Consider the following 19,607-nt stretch of genomic DNA (forward strand, 5'->3'; position numbering starts at 1 on the left):
CATCTTTTGGACCTGTAAGATACCTCTGTATAAACTGTAATCTGAACTACTGAGTTTCTATTTGTATGAAACCTTCTCCCATCATCTTCTTCTGGTAAAAACAACACACTCAGGAGTCTGTCCCAGAAGAAAAATCCACTAAGATGACTTGTAACCTTTATGACAGACCTTTAGGTGGCTCCATGAAGACCACCGATACCATAAAGCAGATGTTACCAAATTGTTAATGATTAGTGCTCTGTCTCCACAGGACATTTATGCCTTCAACCACATATTTGAAATAATCCATCTTCCATGCCAACCCCTCTGGTATACCCTCCTCCAATTCCCAACTACTAGTGCTTCAGTTTTTGTCCAGTTGACTTTTGCAGTTAATATGGTTCCAAAATCTTCAACAATTCCTTCCAGTTTTTTCAATCTCTCCTGGATTTTTGATTACAGGCCGTTAAAGTGTGTCTTTTGTTAAAATCCTTTGAAAATCACGCCTTCAATGTTTGTGCGTGTGTGCGTGTGTGTGTGTGTGTGTGTGTGTGTGTGTCTGTTGCTCATAAAGTTGGATTTTTTTTTTTTTTTACCTCTTTCCATAAAATGATTGTGACAATGTGATTTATTCTTGACAGGTAGAGTGTATATCTTCTCAAAACTTTATTAATCAATCAATCTCTTCCAAACATATCACAATGAAAATGAAATCACAATTAACCTTTACAAACTGTAGTCAGGCTTAAACAAAATTGGGGTATTGAAACAATAGGATTAAGGCTTTGTTTAAATTCTTCAGCCTTGATCCGTTTAACAGGAAACACATGTTCAAGAAGATTTCATGCTTATGAATGTTCAATATTACTCTTTCAAATGTCACATAGTCACTAATATTGAGTATGGCCACCCCTGACAAGGATCAGTGCATTAAAACTGCAGTAGGTAAGATCGAGAAGAGAGCAGACTTAGCCTGAAAATTTGAACCAACACAAGTTCCACGTCACTCCCCCTCCCTCTCCGCTGTACTCATGCCCTGCCTCCAAGCCCCTCCTCCTTGCGGCGTCTGCGCAGCTGCCGTGACAACCAGTAATGTTAGCCTTAGCATCGGAAACAAGCTAACTCTGCCCAGCCACTACATCACAGTCGCTGACATACCATAAGCGCTGTGGAGTGTTACTGTAACAATGACCATATTAACTTTATGGTTATTTGTTGTCTTAGCTGTATATGCTGTTGTTGGCAGTGGCGGTATAGGCAGTTTCTCCTTTGCAGGTGGCTGTTGCTACGCCAAAGCTTTCACTAGCCTCCTGATGCCTCTCACAGAGCTGTTTGACTGAGCGGCAGCTGGCAGCATGAGCGGAGGGAGGGGGTGGTTCGCAGCGTGTGTGAGTAGTGATTGACAGATGTCAGACACTCCCTCAGACGCTCCTCTGGCTCTAATTGGTTGTTTTGTGTCGGGCACAGTGGATTCTAGCAAATCGCAGTAGGAGCAGTACGTGGGACCAATGGAACCATTTTTTTTGTCACAGATTACATGTTTCATGTATTGCTATCTGGGCATAGGGACAGTTATAGCAAATATGACAAAAAATTACTTTTATACAAGTTACCTACTGCAGCTTTAAGACAAGCAGCTTTACGTTAACATTGACTTCTTCCTCACAAACTTTGATGATGACAAGTGGTGGTCTGGAACTTTGAGAGGATTTGGTGACCGTGATAATGACCCAACAGAAGTTAAGTATATGGGATTCCCCACCATTCAGTTAGAACTGAAGAAGCCCTTGGATAAGAGGCAAAACATGTCTACAACCAAGTCCAGGTGCCCTTGATTCAGTCCTCTTTGGATAACCGTGACCTGGATGACTGAGAATCTTCACAGACATCTCCCCCACTTCTTCTCATGATTATAACCGACCTTGACTGCAAAGGGCCCAAGGCAGTCCATGCCTACTCTTAAATGTCTTTCAATGCAGATCAGACTGATAACAGAATCAGGGTACAAATGTGGCTATCTTTCTGAACAGGCTTATCTGACATGAAAAGTAAGGGAAGGTAAGGGAAACTCTCAAGCATCAAGGTCGTGCTTGGATCTGGTATTTGATTTGTTGTTCTGATAGTGCAGAACATCAATTTGCCACAGCTTGTCTACATTCTGGTACAGATGTGACTGGATTGAGTAGTTCTCGTGAAACAGGGTCTAGACTACATTTACTGCTTCGGGATTTGCAGTGTTAGGGTCTCGGGGACTGACTGGAAGCAGTAGGTGGCAGGGTCCTGAAGAACCCAATCTAAACGAATGTGGACAGCAGCAGAACCCTCACTGGGACCAAGACACACCCTGTCACAGTATATTCAGTTTTCTGACCTGCTGCCATTGTTTCCTCATCTGCACACCGGTGCCCTCAGTGCTTTTCCACACTCAGCCATGCCTACCTGCCCACTCGCCTGATCACACACCTGAGACTCGTAGCAATCAGTACAGTATAAAAGCTGCTCTGCCATACTCACTCTTTGCCAGACTGTGGTGTCTAATTTACTGTGCATGAAGAGACACTCTGTATTGTTGCTATTCATCTGGACCTACCAAGTCTGAGAATAAAGTCAGTCCAAGCTATATCTGAGTTGTGGTGGTTCTGCACTTGGGCCCAACACCCACCCTTGTGACAGTACAGTCTGGCCATTCATGGACCCAGCAGATTGCACCTCTTCATCGGTCCACTTTGAAAGGCTTGAGGGCATCCTCCAGCGCCACGTCCACAGGTGCTGCAGCTGGACAATACGCAGTATTACCTGCACAAATGCAGAAGCTACTTGACGCCAAGACCCAGCAGGTGGCTCTGTGGCCACCCCCAGTCCAGCCTCTGCCAGCCCTGGCCCTGGAGTGGGCTAGCTGGTGGCCAGCTAGTCTCTTGCCAGCTCAAGTCTCTAAGTGGGCTAGTCACTGGCCTGCTAACTCCCTGCCAATTCCAGTACATGAGTTGGCTAGCCACCGACCTGCTAGCTCCCTGCCAGTTCCAGTCCATGAGTCAGTTAGCCACTGGCCTGCTAGTCTCCTGCCAGCTACAATCTCAATGAATGGTGTCCTCAGGTATATCCTCCCAGACGTGGATCAGGGCATCGGTGAGCGTCTAGACAGTCAGTGGCAGTAATTACTCTCACAGTTCAGTCAGAAACATGCACACCAGCAGCCTGCTGGGTTGATGCCCTTCTACGTCTGTGGGCAGCTCCCCTTGTGTAATGCCCAGTCTCCTGGTATCTCATCCATGCTCTTGAGACTGTGCTGGGAGACATAGCAAACCTTCTTGTGACTGCACGTATGGATATGCCATCCTGGAGGAGCTGGACTGCCTGTGCAACCTGACTGGGCTGCAGGTACCCATGCTAATCAGGAAGGATAAGGAGAGAGCAATTGTCTTTGGCCACCACATGCAAAACCATTCCCTTTTTTGGGGGTCGTATTGCTGTTGCCTCTCCATTCCACTGGTTGTCACTTTCATGTAATTGAGTCACAATCACTTGTGCTGCCTAAATGGACAGATTGATATCCCTGATATTTTACTTGGTGTTATACTGTGGTGATTAACTGTTCCTTGAATTTTTTTGAGCAGTGTATTCCTGTTGTTGTCCCAGCTGGTTGTTGACCACTCCATTGTTTTGCATTGTGGGACACAGGAGTCAAGAAAGACTGGTCCGATGCATACTGGAGATTTTCAGTAAAACATCCAGGTATATTTGGCAAACTACAGATTTTGCATTTGGTTGCATACTCAATACTACATGCTTCATTTTGGTCAAATCAGTCCGTACTGCTAGAATAGTAGGCAGTTTTGAATACAGCCTATATGTACTGCTCTGCACGTTGTGCTTTATGTCTTTAGTCTTCACCCTCAGCCTGCTTTTCTCTACATTTGTTTTCACCCCTATTGCACCCATCACCCCTGACAGAGAGTTGACAGAGTACCTTACAGCTGTGAACAAGCCTCTTGATGAGGATGAAGATCCCAACTGAGACAGAGACAGTTTTAGTGATGACCAACACACACACACACACACACACACACACAGTTATTATATGCAGGTACTGAAATTATTCTAACCTTTTTTCCTTTTATTAAGGTATTTTTGTCTCAAAGTACAAAAAAGTGACACTGCACTTCACAAGTGATGTGAAGACATTATTATCAGTCCTGATATCTGGGGATGAAACTTTTAAAATGGGAAATTAGTCACTTGATTCTTGGTTCCGAGGTTTCAGATTTTGGTAATTAGCAATTTATGGTGGATTGCAATAAAAACATTTGATGTGGGAAAAACTATACCCCGAGTACATACTTTTGGTGACAGTGTGTGTTATAAATACATTCAACGAGATCAGACAAACCAGCTCTGGATCAGTTCCTCTCCTCTTCTCCACTGGATGCTTGGAGTTGGATATCCAGAGGCAGAGCATTCCAGCACAGCATCAGCTCCCAGCAAAGTCGTTACTCTCGATGGACGCTGGAGGAACTGGAGGTTCCTGCTCACCCCAGGCTCTGAGAGACAGAGACAGACAGAGGGGTGGGCTGAAGCATGGTCCATATTCTGAGATACACTACATGGCCAAAAGCAAGTGGACGCCGAAACATTGCAGCTGCATGTGATAGTTGAGTGTGTCATTATGAAACAATGGTTGGTGGTTAATCTGCTGTTATAACAGCCTCCACTCTTCTGGGTTTCAGGATTTCAATCAAATGTTGGAATCTTACAGCAGGGATTATCTCACACAAGGGCATCACTGAGGTCCTACAATGATGCTGAGTGATGAAATCTGGCTCACAGTCAGTCCCACTTCATCCAAAAGCTGTTGGATTAGGTTTAGGTCAGGGCTCTCTGCTGACCAGTCACACTAAACCAGAAATTTTTTTCCTTTATATGACTGTGGAGAAATGTGTTGTGTCTTTTTCATTTCTTTTGTACATAGCAAAGCATAATAATACCAAAAACTGTTGGTCTAGGTAACAAACAGACTGATATGGCGTATTTTCAATACAGCCTGAGGACAGTTAATGGGGTCGCTGTCATTCGTGCTGAAAGGACAGTCATTTTGTGACTGTTTTGTGAACAGTGCTCTCCTGTGGAAAAGTTTCTGGACCCATCCATCCAGCACAACCTCCTCCTTGCATGGGTTTGATCTATAGCAACACCACACTACTTTCACCTTTACTCCTGATGGGCACGATCATAATTCCTGAGGCTGTTAGAGGTCTTTTTTACTTGAACATAAACATAGTGTTGTTTTGAGGCATTTGGAACTGAACTGAACTGAACTGCTCCTCCTCACCTTCAAATCCCTTCACAACCTCGCCCCCCCCTATGTCACTGACCTCATACACCTCCGCTCAGCAGATGCCAACCTGCTCTTTTCTCCCCTCTCAGGACCAAGTGCTGGAGTTGGGGGGGCAGAGCCTTCTCAGTTGCTGGCCTCACACTCATTCCCCAAATCCCTCCGTGACTGCACTGACCTCATCACATTCAAATCACTCCTCAAGACCCACCTCTTTAGATCAGCTTTTAATGTTTGAATTGTTTGGATGTTTTCTTTTTGTTTGTTCTTTTTTGTTTTTGTCTTGTTTCTTCTTCTCTGCTTTGCTTTTTTTGATTGTGTTTTAATTATTCCGTATAGTCTTATTGTTTTTATCTGACCCTATCTGACCCTATTGCATTATTATTATTATTATTATTATTATTATTATTATTATTATTATTTGCTGAAATGGAATTGTCCTGAGAGCACAGTCTCCTTTACCTACCCAGGTTCTCATTAGCATTTCACAAGTGGATGTCATTCAGAGAGAGAGGAGTCAGCAGTTAGAAAAAATACGAACCACAGGATTTCTCAGTGTCTGGCAGAAATGAAGATATAAGATACAGCCTACATACAAAAAAATAAATAAATAAATAAACAAGATGTTGTAATGCGGCACGGTGGCACAGCAGGTAGTGTGCGTGCCTCACAGCAAGAAGGTCGCTGGTTCGATCCCGGGTCGGGCAGGGCCTTTCTGTGTTCTTCCTGTGCATGCGTGGGTTCTCTCCGGGCACTCCGGCTTCCTCCCACGGACCAAAAACATGCTCATTTGGTTAATCGGTAAATCTAAATTGTCCATAGGTGTGAGTGTGAATGGTAGTTCGTCTGTCTATGTTGCCCTGCAATCGGCTGGCGACCGGTTCAGGGTGTACCCCGCCTCTCGCCCATTGCCAGCTGGGATAGGCTCCAGCCCCCCGCAACCCCGAAAGGGATACGCAGGTATAGAAGATGAATGAATGAATGAAAGATGTTGTAATATACAGTGGAGACACAGAGAGCTAGAGCTAGAGAACGTAGTGCTAAAGCTTCACAAGATTTTTAATAGTATGTGAAAATTTAGCCAAGAAATTATCTGAATTGGCATTTCAAGCCAGATGTGGCAATATGCCTCTGATGAACAAACTAGACGATGTCCCACTTGCATAGATGATTGGCTGTTTCAATTCCAAAACTACGTCAGTACTGACTCTTTTAAAACTGGTATAAGTCCAAAACCTTTCATATTTTCAGACTTCAGATTTTCTGTCAAATCTCATCTAAGGAAAACTGAGGAAACACACACACACACACACACACACACACAAACACCGACCTGCAGTGGGCCAGGTTTTGTTTGCTGTCGGGTTGGCCTGAGGGCTGGAAGGTTCTCACAGAACGACGAGAAAATTTTCTTCAGGAGACAGGAAGTTACATCAACATGCCCCACAGCAGTGACGCATGTGCGCGCACACACACTCAGACACACACAGGTGTTTCATCACTTTAGGGGACATTACATAGACTTAGATTAATTTCCTGTAGACTTACCCTAACCATAACCATAACCAGTAGTAGCCTAACCCTAACCTTAACCCAAGTCTTTGCCCTAAAATGTAATGATTTAGTACAAGTGAAATCCATGAGCCTCAGCTACCATCTCTATAGAAAGAGAAGCAAATCAGTTGATCTGAAAGAGACCTGATTGAAACTGCAAACTGTTATACCAGGTTTCTGCAACATTTAATTTTTAGCTTCAGCTTGCCTTTAGAGGAGCACACAATATAATTAATAGGATAGGATGAAATATCAATATCAGTAGATCAATAGATCACCAGGATATAAACAATATTAAGTCAATCATGAAACAATACTCATGTAGGAAAACAAGACCTGTAACTAACCCTTCTCCCTTGCAGTTCCAGCTGCAAGGGGTTAATTATCATTTTGACTGTTTACAGAAAGGCAATAATGCAGGGAGACCTGATGTCTGGCCTGAAGCTTTCCTCCCCCCCATTCCTTCAGGAGGACTGGAAACGAAAGGCGATCAACTACAAAGGATTGTCTATCAGTTAAACTGTTCCCATGGAAATGCTAATTTTTTTTTACAGCTCCACACCAGATGCAGGGGTTAAAAACATGTGAATGGACAGCTTACAGGCCTCAGAGAGACCCTGGGAATCAGATAACACTGACAAGTTGTGAATCAGGCATTCCTGTAGCAAACAGTTTTGTGTGCTTTCTTTTCTATCACATCAGGATAACGCAATCAATATGTTTGATTCAACTTTGGATGTTCCTACAGCACTAAACTCATAATTTGTATAGTATCAATGTTTTCCCCATGTTCCTAGCTTGTTAAATGACAAAACTATGATTTTAGATTACATAAACAGCTTAGTCATTATTATCATTGTCATTATTTATTAAAAGGTGTCTCACGCATGTTGTGAAAGATGTTGAAATGTCACTGAAAAATTGATCATTTAAAATATATGTGATTGACCATGGTAAGAAGCAGATGAGTCCATCGCACGTAATCATTAGTTAATTCATTAGGTTACACAAGTGCAGAAAGAAAAGAGCAGAATAAGAACACATAAAATCACTAGACAGAGCCAATTGTAACATGTCTTCTCGGACGTCTTCTTTGTCTCTCCTTTGTCTCACTTCTTTGTGCTAGACATACTCTTTACTTGTTCTTTACTCACGTCAGTTTTTTCAGCATTCGAGTTTTTCTTAAGTTTTTGTAACTTTAATTTTTGCTCGTCGGTTGTCTTCTGCCCGCTTATTGGCATGTTATTTTAATGTTTTGTCTACTTTTGCTCACCATGTTAAGCCGCATAACTTTAGTTAAAGCCAAACTCTCCTTTTCTTTAACCATTAAGGCAGTCACGTAATAATCTTTTTGTAGAATTATCCGACTGGTCGGAAGTGTTTTCAACTTTATTTTTAACCGAGAATTTTTGCCTGTATTGAGAGCTTGTGCTTCAGATGATGAGACTGATCTCCCATTAATTCATTAATTATTATTAAATCAGCATTCAAAGAAATGAATAAAAAAAATCCTTCTGAGCTGCGAAAGGTTGGTGCCCCCTTTTACGTTAACAGGTGCAAACATTAGACCCACGGGTTTAGTGACCTGATTCCCCTACACTCACGTGCATAAAGTTTTTGTTCTGTGTTATTATCACAATGCCTCTCTTAACAGCCACTATAGACATGAGAGTGGTTATGTCTACAGGCTTGTACAGTTGGCTGTCAAAGAACCTGATATTTTCAAATTGTTGTTCATCTTTTGTACTGATGATGCATCCAGTAGTTTCATGTCCATCCCTATCTTTAAATAGCAGAAATCAACCAATCACAACTCTTCAGTAAACCTTTTGTGAAACTGCATCATGTTGATGTACTCCTGACAGCTCAGACTTGCTGTAAAAGTACATCAGTACACCTTAGCTTTACATCTCACCTCTATAGTTAATAATCTGACTGGTTTATCCAGACTCAAAAACACTGGAACAAAGCAAAAAGAAGAAGTCAAAGGTCATACAGACAATTCCATATCTGTAATCACATCTGGACATGACACATAGGAATTAGATGATGCCATTTGATCATCCATTGACCCTTGAGGCCATCTGATGGTTATACCTGTTAAAAACTTCATAAGGTCAAAGTTCATGCAATCTTTATGAAGTCAGAAAAATGAAAGCTGGTGTTTCATTAAATCTTCATACAAATCAGGGTGATATATTTTAAAAAGTTGATCACTGATTTGAATTTTTTTTACTCAATTCTAGATGTGTCATTTATTTGCCATATTGTTTTGTTATCTATTATTTTATTTATGAATTTGCTTTAATTCAGTCTATGAAAGTATTTATGTTGACATATTTACCATTACATATTTAATAGTTTATGTTCTATTTTTATTGACTGAATTGATTTATTTGACATAATGCAGTAAGTAATAATTAGGTGAGCTTTGAGGTTTAACAATTAATCTGGTTTGTCCCCTCTGAGCTTTCCTCCTACTCAGGGATGCTTGGTCAGGCAAGGATTAACTGCTGGAAAGCTGTAAAAGTATTTTCAGTTGTGTGTTTGGGTGGGTGGGAGGTTTGAAATGGAAAGTACATGCGAGTATTCTGGTGAAAATCGACATTTTGTCTCTAGGGAGCCCCTGTTGGGATTGAGCAAAGAAAAACTTCACAAGCTGGAGTCAAAGTGGTGTTTAACCAGGAAGAGAGTGAGCTAACCTGAGCTGTAATCTAAGTGATGAAGTGGACAGTGTAAAGACTTGTATAATTGAACCGTGTGGAGTGCATGGAACATCAGTGGCTGGCAGACTCCCTGCAGACTGATGAGAAGCTGCTTCCTCTCAGCCCAGACAGATAATTAAAATCACATCTTACACTCTACATATTCATTATATCACATTTCATTTTAAAATGAGACACCCAGCACTGGGAGCAAATGAACAAAAATTACTACCTGACAAAATTGTGACTGCAGGAACAGTAGAACTCACCATTAAGTCAACTGGTGCAGTACTTCACTGTAACAAGACTGGAAATCTAAGTCAATTTTCCTGAGATTGATAACACAAATAATATTCCAAATATGTTTAATATTTCAGCCTAGAAGTTCGATTTATGAGGGCAGAGAACACTCCAAAACTAGGCCTACATCTACATTATTGTGGCATACCAAAACTCTCAGCTGAAACCACAAAAAAATTCACCATTTTAGATTCAGTTTGTAGGCAGGTACATCTATTGATACATTGACTGGAATCATTTGGACCTCAAATAAACATGTGTGCTACCCAATGGATAAATAAACCAAGCAGCCATGTCCTTGCAGTACATTACTGTTTGATCAGTTACCTGGGAGCACTCGGAGCTCAGCGTCTGTCCCCGTCCTGGTGCTGCCAGGGTTGTCGGCCAGACACCGGTATGTGGCCGAGTCCGGTGGCTGGACACGGCTGACCTGCAGCAAACCAGATGGCAGTGCTGCAAGGCGGGACTCGGAGTCCAAGGTCAGTGGCAGGTCCTCCCGGTTTTTCTGCCAGCGGATGACTGGCGTCGGGTCTCCTGAGACCTCACAGCGCAGCAAGGCAGTGTCACCAAGGTACGAGGAGACGGATTCAGTGGGGACTACCACCTTCAGTGGACCTGGAGAGGGGCAAAAAGAGAAGGGGTTTATGATCAGAAAAATGGAAAATTGATAGAATTCAAGGAGCGTAAATATTCTATTGATTGCTCTTTGACTCTCACCTCAACTGAGCTGAACTGAACTTTAGTAGACTGTAATAAACTGTTCTGAACAAGCTACACTGAGCTGAACTGTACTGTTGCCATTTGAACAGCACAGCACTGAATCGTAATGATCGTTACTTTTTTATACTGTACTGAACTGTGCTGAAATTACTGAACTGAACTGAACAGAAATGTTGTGTATACTGAGATGAACTGACGTACATAACTGAACTTTACTGTGACCTGTGCTTGTGGTGTGGAACCATATGGACTCTGAGAGTGTTGAAATCAACTTTCATACTGTTAAATTTCTGTTTGCTGATTTCACATTATACTCAACTGTACTGTACTAAACTGCACTCAACATCAGTCACCTGAAATGTACTGTATTTTAATGTACTGAGAAGAAACAAAACAAAAACACACAGTACCATTAGGGGTGATGAAGAAGATGTGAGCAGACAGAAAAGGTTTCTTGGGTTGCCAAGGACACGAAAATGACAAAGATGAAAATTGAACAGGAAGAGAAGTGAGACACAGCAGGTGTAAATGTGAGAGAGAGGAATAGTTTGACTGTGAACCGCAGGAGTACAGATGAAAGTCAGACAGATAGAAAGAAGGACAGAGGGACATGGAGAGTGTGGACAGGCAGTGTTCAGCCTGCTGTCTTTAGGACACACACCATTTCATGTCTTATCAGGTTCAATTCAACAACAAACACCCTGTAGCCACATAAACACATGACCCTGCTGACTGCCAGCCTCAATCTGCTCTCACACTGAAAAGTCTACTTATATTATCATCTGAAGCTCATGCCTGGTTATGTTTTAATTTCAACATAGCTGCCCAGGGCTCTGGGCATATTCAGAGAAATTTGTTTTCTTCTATGTGTCGATGTTGTTCTAAGATCAATGATGTTCTGAGAAATCTTTTAAATGATTAAATGTGAATAATTTCATTTCAGAAAATTTGAAATATTGTTTTTCTTGCCACCGCCTTATGAACCCTATGACAAAATTTAGACCTCCATGAAACACTGAAAGTAAATAGTGATTGAGACAGGATTGTCTGGGATGGATTCACATATGCACAATGCCATTTTTCAGGGGTCAATGCTCCATCAAAGGGAACATAAACGTTACTGAAAATTGCATTCATCCCCTTAGTTCATCTATGCAGTTTCTCCAGTTGCCTGTCAACCTCATGGTAACAACAAGACATCATTACTACTGGCAGGTAATACTAAATATTTCCAGCAACTAGATTATGATTAGATTAGATAGCACGAATGCATCAGGGCTTCAAACAGTAGCTACACTAACACACAAACAAACAGGATATTAGCAATAAATAAAACCACACATTTCTGTTTGTGTACATATTAAACAAATATTAAACAAAGGAACAATGTGCTTTTTATCCCGGTTAAAAGTCTTTATGTTAAGCTAGACTATCAGTCTCAGAGAGAAACAGAATAAGGCTGTTTCCAAAACCTATAAGTCAAAGATGTCAGATGTCTCCTAAATGATGCAGCACGATTAGCTGATGTTAAATTGTTAATCTACAACAGCCAAACATTACAGGAAACTAGGAGTTATGTGTCTTTGGACACATTTAAAATAATATTTTAGAGAAAGCTATGCTTGTGTTTGCTTTGTGCAAAAAAAAAAAAAAAAAAAGTTTTGACAGACAAATTTTTTTGGTTTTCTCATGGCTGTTCTCATGCATATTAAAATTTAAAATATAATTTTAAATTTAAAGTGTAAGTTTCCAAATTCCAAGAGTCCAAATTTCTGTCAACATATGAATCCTTTGATGGAGACCTTTCATCTGGCGAAGCGACAGAAAAATAAATGTGTTCATGCTGGTTTGAATCAGTTTCTGCTTCCTCTGTTTTACCTCAAGACACAAACATCTGATAAACAAACGTCAACTTTCCCTTCCTTTTCTCCAAGATTCAGAATGTTCAGTTTCACTCAATCAAAGGGGAGTCGCCACTGAATGTGGGTTTGGGCATTTTCATGGCTGCAAGGAGTTGAGCCACTGTGACATCACACAGATCAGAGGTGACAGAAATGCTGATATGAATTTGGATCGTGTTTCTTATGTAAGTTGTGCTGCTGTCTGTTCCTATGTGGATCACACTGCAGCCTGCAGCTTCACATACACACAAACATAAAACATGCACCCTTGTTATTGTCACTTGTGAGAACACTGTATTAATTCAGTTTTAATTCCTGGAGGCTTAACACTTCACCATAACTGCTGCATGTTTAATTCATAAATCTTAAAACAAATGTTTTTAGCTCACTATCAACGCTAGGTCTTAACCCTAACACAACGTGGGTACTTGCTGTTGGTCCTCTGGTGTGTGTGTGCATTAATCCTCAAAGTCCTCATTCAGGATAAATACAAGTAGGACGACCAGTTTGTCTAACAACAACTTCCCAGAATAGCACCATTTCTATGAGGAAAAACTGACCTTGGAGCAGGTGGAGTTATCTCACCTAATTGGCTGGCATGGCATGGCATGGCATGCCTGTCCACAACCTGAAGGCTGAAGATTAATCTTAACATCTACTTAAGATAAATGTTGTTTACAGTGTAAAAACAGATATATTTATAGGTCTTTATTAATCAGTGTACATCAATGCAAAGCGTGAAGCAGAGAGTTCACAGTGATCTTTGGTTGGATTCTGATCATACAGAATCATGCAGGATGGGAGGATAATGCTGAGAAGGAGAAAATAAAGAAAGACAGGAAAGGAAGAACTTCAATTCTGAGTTAAACATGCCTCCACTTCAACTTTCTGTCTTAGGATTCAAACCAGTGAACTCTATATCTAACTTCCCCCGAAAAAAAAAAAAACATGTCTTAGGGTCTTAGGCTTCCATGGTAACGGTGGCTGTTGTCTCCCTGCTGTTCTCATCCTTATTAGACAAACAGACCAAAATAACTCAGACGGATAATAATCACAGCAAACAGGCAAGGGCAGCGGAGGGATTTGGGGACGCTCATGCTTGGAATCCTCGCCTTGGGAACGATTATCTGCTTCTGTGGGTCAAACCTCACTCCTCCTCACTGCCATTAATTGGGATTTGTCCAAATCCTCCTAGAGTCGACGGCTAATTGGGCATAGAAATACTGCAAACCGTTCCATCTTTCCCTCCACCACTGTGAACTAAGAAGTTTGAAGATGATATTTTTTGTTTGGAGTGAGAATCATGACCATGAGGTCAGTTTACTTGAGATGAACAGGTAAAATGTTGGATGACATTAAAACAGAAATATTCCTTTACTGAACATCTAAAGAGATATTTCAATGGTAACAGCCTACATTAATCCTGAAGTTGATAGCCTACAAATACAAAAGACAGCAGACTTAAAGTAACATTAACGTTAAGTACTAATGTTACTATAATAATGCTAACACTATCTTACAACAAGATAGGAGAATTAAATGTGGACTCCTTAACATCAGATCTGTATCCTCTAAAGCTGTTTTAGTAAATGAGCTAATATCAGACCATAATATTGATTTATTTTGTCTGACTGAAACCACTGCGTTTATCTCAGTATTAGTTGGCTTCCGTCAGAATGTACATGAACCTACTCACTGTTTTAACCACAACCTAGACCTTGTTCTGACATATGGCATTGAAATTGAAGACTTCATGCTCACAGAATCCTCTTTTATCGGACCATCATTTAATAACTTTTGAATTCATATTACCAGATTACCTGCCAGTGGGCAAAAATTCTTATACCAGACTCCTGTCTGATAGTGCTGTAGCTAAATTTAAGCATATGATCCCATCAGCATTTAATTCAATGTCTCAATACAACAGTACTCCTATGCTAACCTTAGTCCCTCCCAATCTGACTACCTGCTTGATAGTACTACAGGTTCATTGCGTATGACACTTGGCCCTGTTGCCCCCCTAAAAAAGAAGATAATACAACAGAGGAGGTTAGCTCCATGGTATACCCCTCAATCCCGCAAATTAAAGCAAACTTCACGGAAAATGGAAAGGAAATGGTGTTCTACCAATTTGGAAGAATTTTGGTTCGCCTGGCAAGACAGTCTTAAAATGTACATGAAAGCCCTCCACAGTGCTAGGGCAGCCTATAACTCTGCACTAATAGAGGAAAACAAGAACAATCCCAGGTTTCTCTTCAGCACTGTAGCCAGGCTGACAGAGAGCCATGATTCTGTTGAACTATGTATTCCTTTAGCTCTGAACAGTAATGACTTCATGAGCTTCTTTAATGATAAAATTCTTGCTATTAGAGACAGAATTCATCAGCTCCTGCCGTCAACAGGTACTGTTTTGTCTTCAAACACAGAAACCGTAGAAACTGTTATTAAACCTGCAAAGTTTTAGACTGTTTTTCACCTGTCAACCTTAATAATTTCATCAACAAAATCATCAACCTGTATTCTAGACCTAAGCTGCTTAAAGAAGTTTTACCTTTAACTGACTCTTCCTTATTAGACATGATCAATCTGTCATTATCGACAGGCTACGTACAACAGTCTTTAAAAGTAGCTGTAATAAAACCTCTTCTTAAAAAGCCTAGATAGATAGATAGATAGATAGATAGATAGATAGATAGACCTTCTAATTGCATCAGATAAAGGACTTGTCTCTGTACTAGTCTTATTAAATCTTATTGCTGCATTTGACACCATTGACCATGGTATCCTATTGCAGAGACTGGAACACTTCATTGGCATTAAGGGAACTGTGCTAAGCTGGTTTAAGTACTGCTTTTCAGATCGCTATCAGTTTGCACACATTAATGATGACTCCTCTGTGCTTGCTGAAGTCAACTGCGGAGTTCCGCAGGGTTCTGTGCTTGGACCAATTCTATTCACCTTATATATGCTTCCTTTAGGGAATGTTATCAGGAAGCACTCAATAAATTTTCATTGCTATGCAGATGATCCCAAACTATTATTTAGTTATTATCAATGAAGGCAGAAGAAACCAATTGGTTAACTAGAATGCAAGCGTGTCTTCAGCACATGAAGACCTGGATGACCTGCAATTTTCTGATGCTAAACTCAAGTTATAGTACTGGGCCCTAAACACCTTAGAAACTTACTTTCTGATGACATAGCAGTTATGGATGACATTGCGCTGGCCTCCAGCACAACTATAAAGACTCTGGGAGTTATCATTGATTAGGACATGTCCTTTCACTTCCATGTAAAAAAAATTTCAAGGACTGCCGTTTTTCACCTGTGTAACATTGCAAAAATCAGGCACATCGTGTCACAAAATGATACAGAAAAACTAGTCCATGCATCCGTGACTTCCAGGTTGGATTATTGCAATTCTTTAGTATCAGGCTGCCCAAATTCATTGCTGAATATTCTTCAGTTGCTCCAGAACATCCAATGATACACCAAGCTCCTCTGTCCTTCTCTCCCTCTCCATATGCACGCTTTCATGTCCTACCATGCCTTGTTACTAACTAGCCACTAACTAACTAAGCTTCTTCCCTGGAGTCTTTGTGCCTTGTCGTCTCGCAGGTTCCCATGGATAGTGGCTGAATCTGGATTACAGCTACTTCTCCTAACATGACCCTGCCTGACATCCAATGCAACTGCTACTACTATTATTACATCCACTGTCCCTGTTACTGCGATTGCATTTCTGTCTGTCTTTCTCTGTCTGTCCGGTCGAGACAGATGGCTGCCCACCCAGAGCCTGGTTCTGCCTGAGGTTTCTGCCTGTTAAAAGGAAGTTTTTCCTCACCACTGTTACCAAGTGCTTGCTCATGGGGGAATTGTTGGGTCTCTGCAGATAAAAGAGCTCAGCTTGTACCAGCTCTATATGGAAAGTGTCCTGAGACAACTTCTGCTGTGATTTGGCACTATACAAATAAAGAAGAAGAAGAAGAAGAAACATACTTTCTATTATCACTACATCACGTCACACATTACATGCACACGCCATGCTTCGTGAAATTATTCCTCCACATTTGACCCATCCTGGAATGTCCTTCCTCAGACCAGGAGTAGTAGGCTGCCAGCTGACAGCGGTGCCTAGGGACCCAGTTCCTTTCTGTCACCATTGGTCAGGTGGTGATCTTCTTGCATGTTTTTAGTGGGGGTTTGTTTATGGAGGATACCCCAGGTGAACACGGGGAGAACATGCAAACTCCACACAGAAAGCCCCCCTTTTTCCTCAAGTATCAGGCACCGAAAGGCATGGTGGAGGACACGCCCCCGGCGCCCACAGTGGGACCGGGATCTTCTAGCTGTGAGGCGACAGTGTTACCACCATGCCACCGTGCCACCAAAAACTTGAATTGAATAAGCTTACCTTTTTATAGATGTAAATGAGCTGGTCTGATGACATTTTTGTTTTGTAGCTGCTTATATATATTTTGGTATTAGTTACTCTGATGACCCACTCTATGGAAAAAAGTGGGTAAGCCAATGCTCTGTTGCAACAGTTGGTGGGTGAATGAACAAAATATACCTCTTATAAAATATGGTCTTGACTCTTTCATCACAGTTGAGAAGGGGCCGCAGAACTCAGCCCACCCTATAATTCCAGGGAGATGCATACAAGGAAGTTTTGTGCAGAAAACATTTAAGTTGCAGTAGGTAACTTGTATAAAAGTAATTTTTTGTCATATTTGCTAAAACTGTCCCTACGCCCAGATAGCAGTACATGAAACATGTAATCTGTGAAAAAAACAGCTCCACTGGTCCCACCTACTGCTCCTACTGCGATTTGCTAGAATCCCCCGCGCCCAACACAAAACAACCAATCAGAGCCAGAGGAGCGTCTGAGGGAGTGTCTGACATGTGTCAATCACTACTCACACACAGCTGCAAACCGCCCACTCCCTCCGCTCATGCTGCCGAGGGCTGCTCACTCAAACAGCTCTGTGAGCAGCGTCAGGAGGCTAGTTAAAGCTATGGTGAAGGGAGAAACTGCCCATACCGCCGCTGCCAACAACAGCATATATGGCTAAGACAACAAATAACCATAAAGTTAATATGGTCATTGTTACAGTAACACTCCGCAGTGCGTACGGTATGTTAGTGACTGTGACGTAGCGGCTGCTCAGAGTTAGCTTGTTTCCAATGCTAAGGCTAACATTACTGGTTGTCACGACAGCTGATGCCGCAGGGAGGAGGGGCTTGGAGGCAGTGAATGAGTGCAGCGGAGAGGGAGGGGGAGTGACGTGGAACTTGTATTGGTTCAAATTTTCAGAGTCCGCTCTCTTCTCGATCTTACCTACTGCAGCTTTAACCTGTGTTAATAGCTATGGCCATGCTGCTAGTTAATTCTTGTGTTTTCGCTAAACAAATCATCACTACTGTGCATCCCCTATTTTTTTATTTTTTATTTTTTAAAGAAAAGAGAAATGTGGATTTTCTTGATTTTGTGTTTTAATGCTTATCACCACTGCAGATGTAATGTGAGTTGGAGCTTATCTTCCTTGTATTTCTGTCGATCCTGACTCACTCGTTTTAATGATATTAATGGGCATGGCCACTCCAGGCTTCACTCAGCCTGCCTCAGCTCCACCATTCTTCTGATTTTTTAATTCACCACTGGTGAATGATTCTTCATTCTGCTTTTGTCTCTCTCTCTCTCTCTCTCTCTCTCTCTTTTCTTTTTCATTGTTTTTGTATGTCTTTGTAGTCAGTGTTCAGTCTGTATTATTTGTTTGTTTTTTGTTTGTCTTCTGTCCTCAGTCTTACACACTGTCTATCTCTCTGATTGCTCAGTTGTAACCCTGTTAAAAATAGATAATAAATAAATAAACAGTTTAAATATGTTCATTTCAGGTAAAACTGTGATTGAAAGTGTTTAAAAAGAATATTTCATTAAGGTTAAAATAGTTTGTTTAAGAGTAGAGTTTAATGAATAAGTTTAAAAAGTTTTAAAAGGATACAAATGTGCACTTTTAAAATATTTCATTTTATTTTGAAAAGTCTCAGGGGTACAGAGGAAGTACTGATTGAGAAAAGTGTTATTCTGTTAATGAATTGGTTAAGGTGTGGCGAAAACAGGAAGAGAAAGGTGTGGGTGTGATTTGTTGTCGTGAGCGAAAATTTAACTAGTAAGTGTGCGCAGCTTAAAGAAGAAACGAGAGTGAGGAGCTGCGTGGCGGTGAAAAGTTACAGTAGGAAAAAAAAAACACTATGAAGTGTGCGGACGCTGTTGAGGAATATACATGGAGATAAACGGACAGTGAGTCTCAGAGTGACGGTTATTCAACGCAGCACCGTGTTTGAGTCTACCGGAGGAGTACTTTGACAAAGAGTGTTCAACGAGGAGTGCAGCTAACGGCTAATGTAGCTCACATTAGTTTATCTGACAGACTTCATCCACGTGCAGCTAAACCAGCTGCTCAACTCGGTGAAGCTGTTAGCCCGCTGTGTACCGGACCTGCATGAGAGGACGTGCGGTGAGTTTCTACCAGGGGAACGGGAGAAGTCGTGTGCATCCCATGCTTCAGCAACCCGTTGTACTACAGACGGGATGAGGAGGACGCCACTACTGCAGTGAGGTGGTAACTGTGTTTTTTCAGCGCTGTAGCGCGAAGACACCATCATTGTTTCTGGCTCCCACGCACACAAGTATGGCTCCAGGCCTGCATCACTAACACACTGGGTACCCATTTTATTTTCAGTTAGTTAAAACTGACGGCTTTAGGTGTAGTGTGTCATTATTTGGTGTTTTGATATTGAGTGCACTTTGAAAAAAAAAAGGGGTATTTGAGTACTGAGAAACTGATGATTTGAGTTAACTGACTGGTCTATTGAAAGGTACAGAGCAGTCCTTTGAACTTGAATATTATTGTTTCCTTATTTTTTATTTTCCATTATTGAAGGAACATATTTTTGTGTTAATATTTACACCAGTAAATCTTTAAAACTTACCTTTTCGAGTCATTTGTATAGACTGAGAAACAGTGATGTTGATGTTTATGCAGACATTTTGGAGTACTTTTATTTGAATTTGCAAGTGCCTTAGACAGAGATTAAAAACTTAAAGGGTACTTA

At 41.3% G+C, this 19,607-nt stretch overlaps 1 protein-coding gene across 8 annotated transcripts in view; it reads right to left on the reverse strand.

The window, feature by feature from the left end:
• dcc (DCC netrin 1 receptor) overlaps positions 1-19,607 on the reverse strand; it is a 388,720-nt gene that overhangs the window by 278,129 nt on the left and 90,984 nt on the right. For all 8 annotated transcript variants that reach the window (XR_013079191.1, XM_076757427.1, XM_076757429.1 and 5 more), the window contains exons 3-4: positions 10,195-10,482; positions 4,367-4,517 (exon numbers count right to left, since the gene is read on the reverse strand). Coding sequence is in view for 7 of the 8 variants with exons in the window: in XM_076757427.1 (XP_076613542.1) it covers positions 4,367-4,517; positions 10,195-10,482 (439 nt within the window). In the remaining variant the exon portion in view is untranslated. The remainder of the gene's footprint in view (positions 1-4,366; positions 4,518-10,194; positions 10,483-19,607) is intronic.

Source organism: Chaetodon auriga, chromosome 19 (genome assembly GCF_051107435.1).
Source record: "Chaetodon auriga isolate fChaAug3 chromosome 19, fChaAug3.hap1, whole genome shotgun sequence".
Classification (NCBI taxonomy): domain Eukaryota; kingdom Metazoa; phylum Chordata; class Actinopteri; order Chaetodontiformes; family Chaetodontidae; genus Chaetodon; species Chaetodon auriga.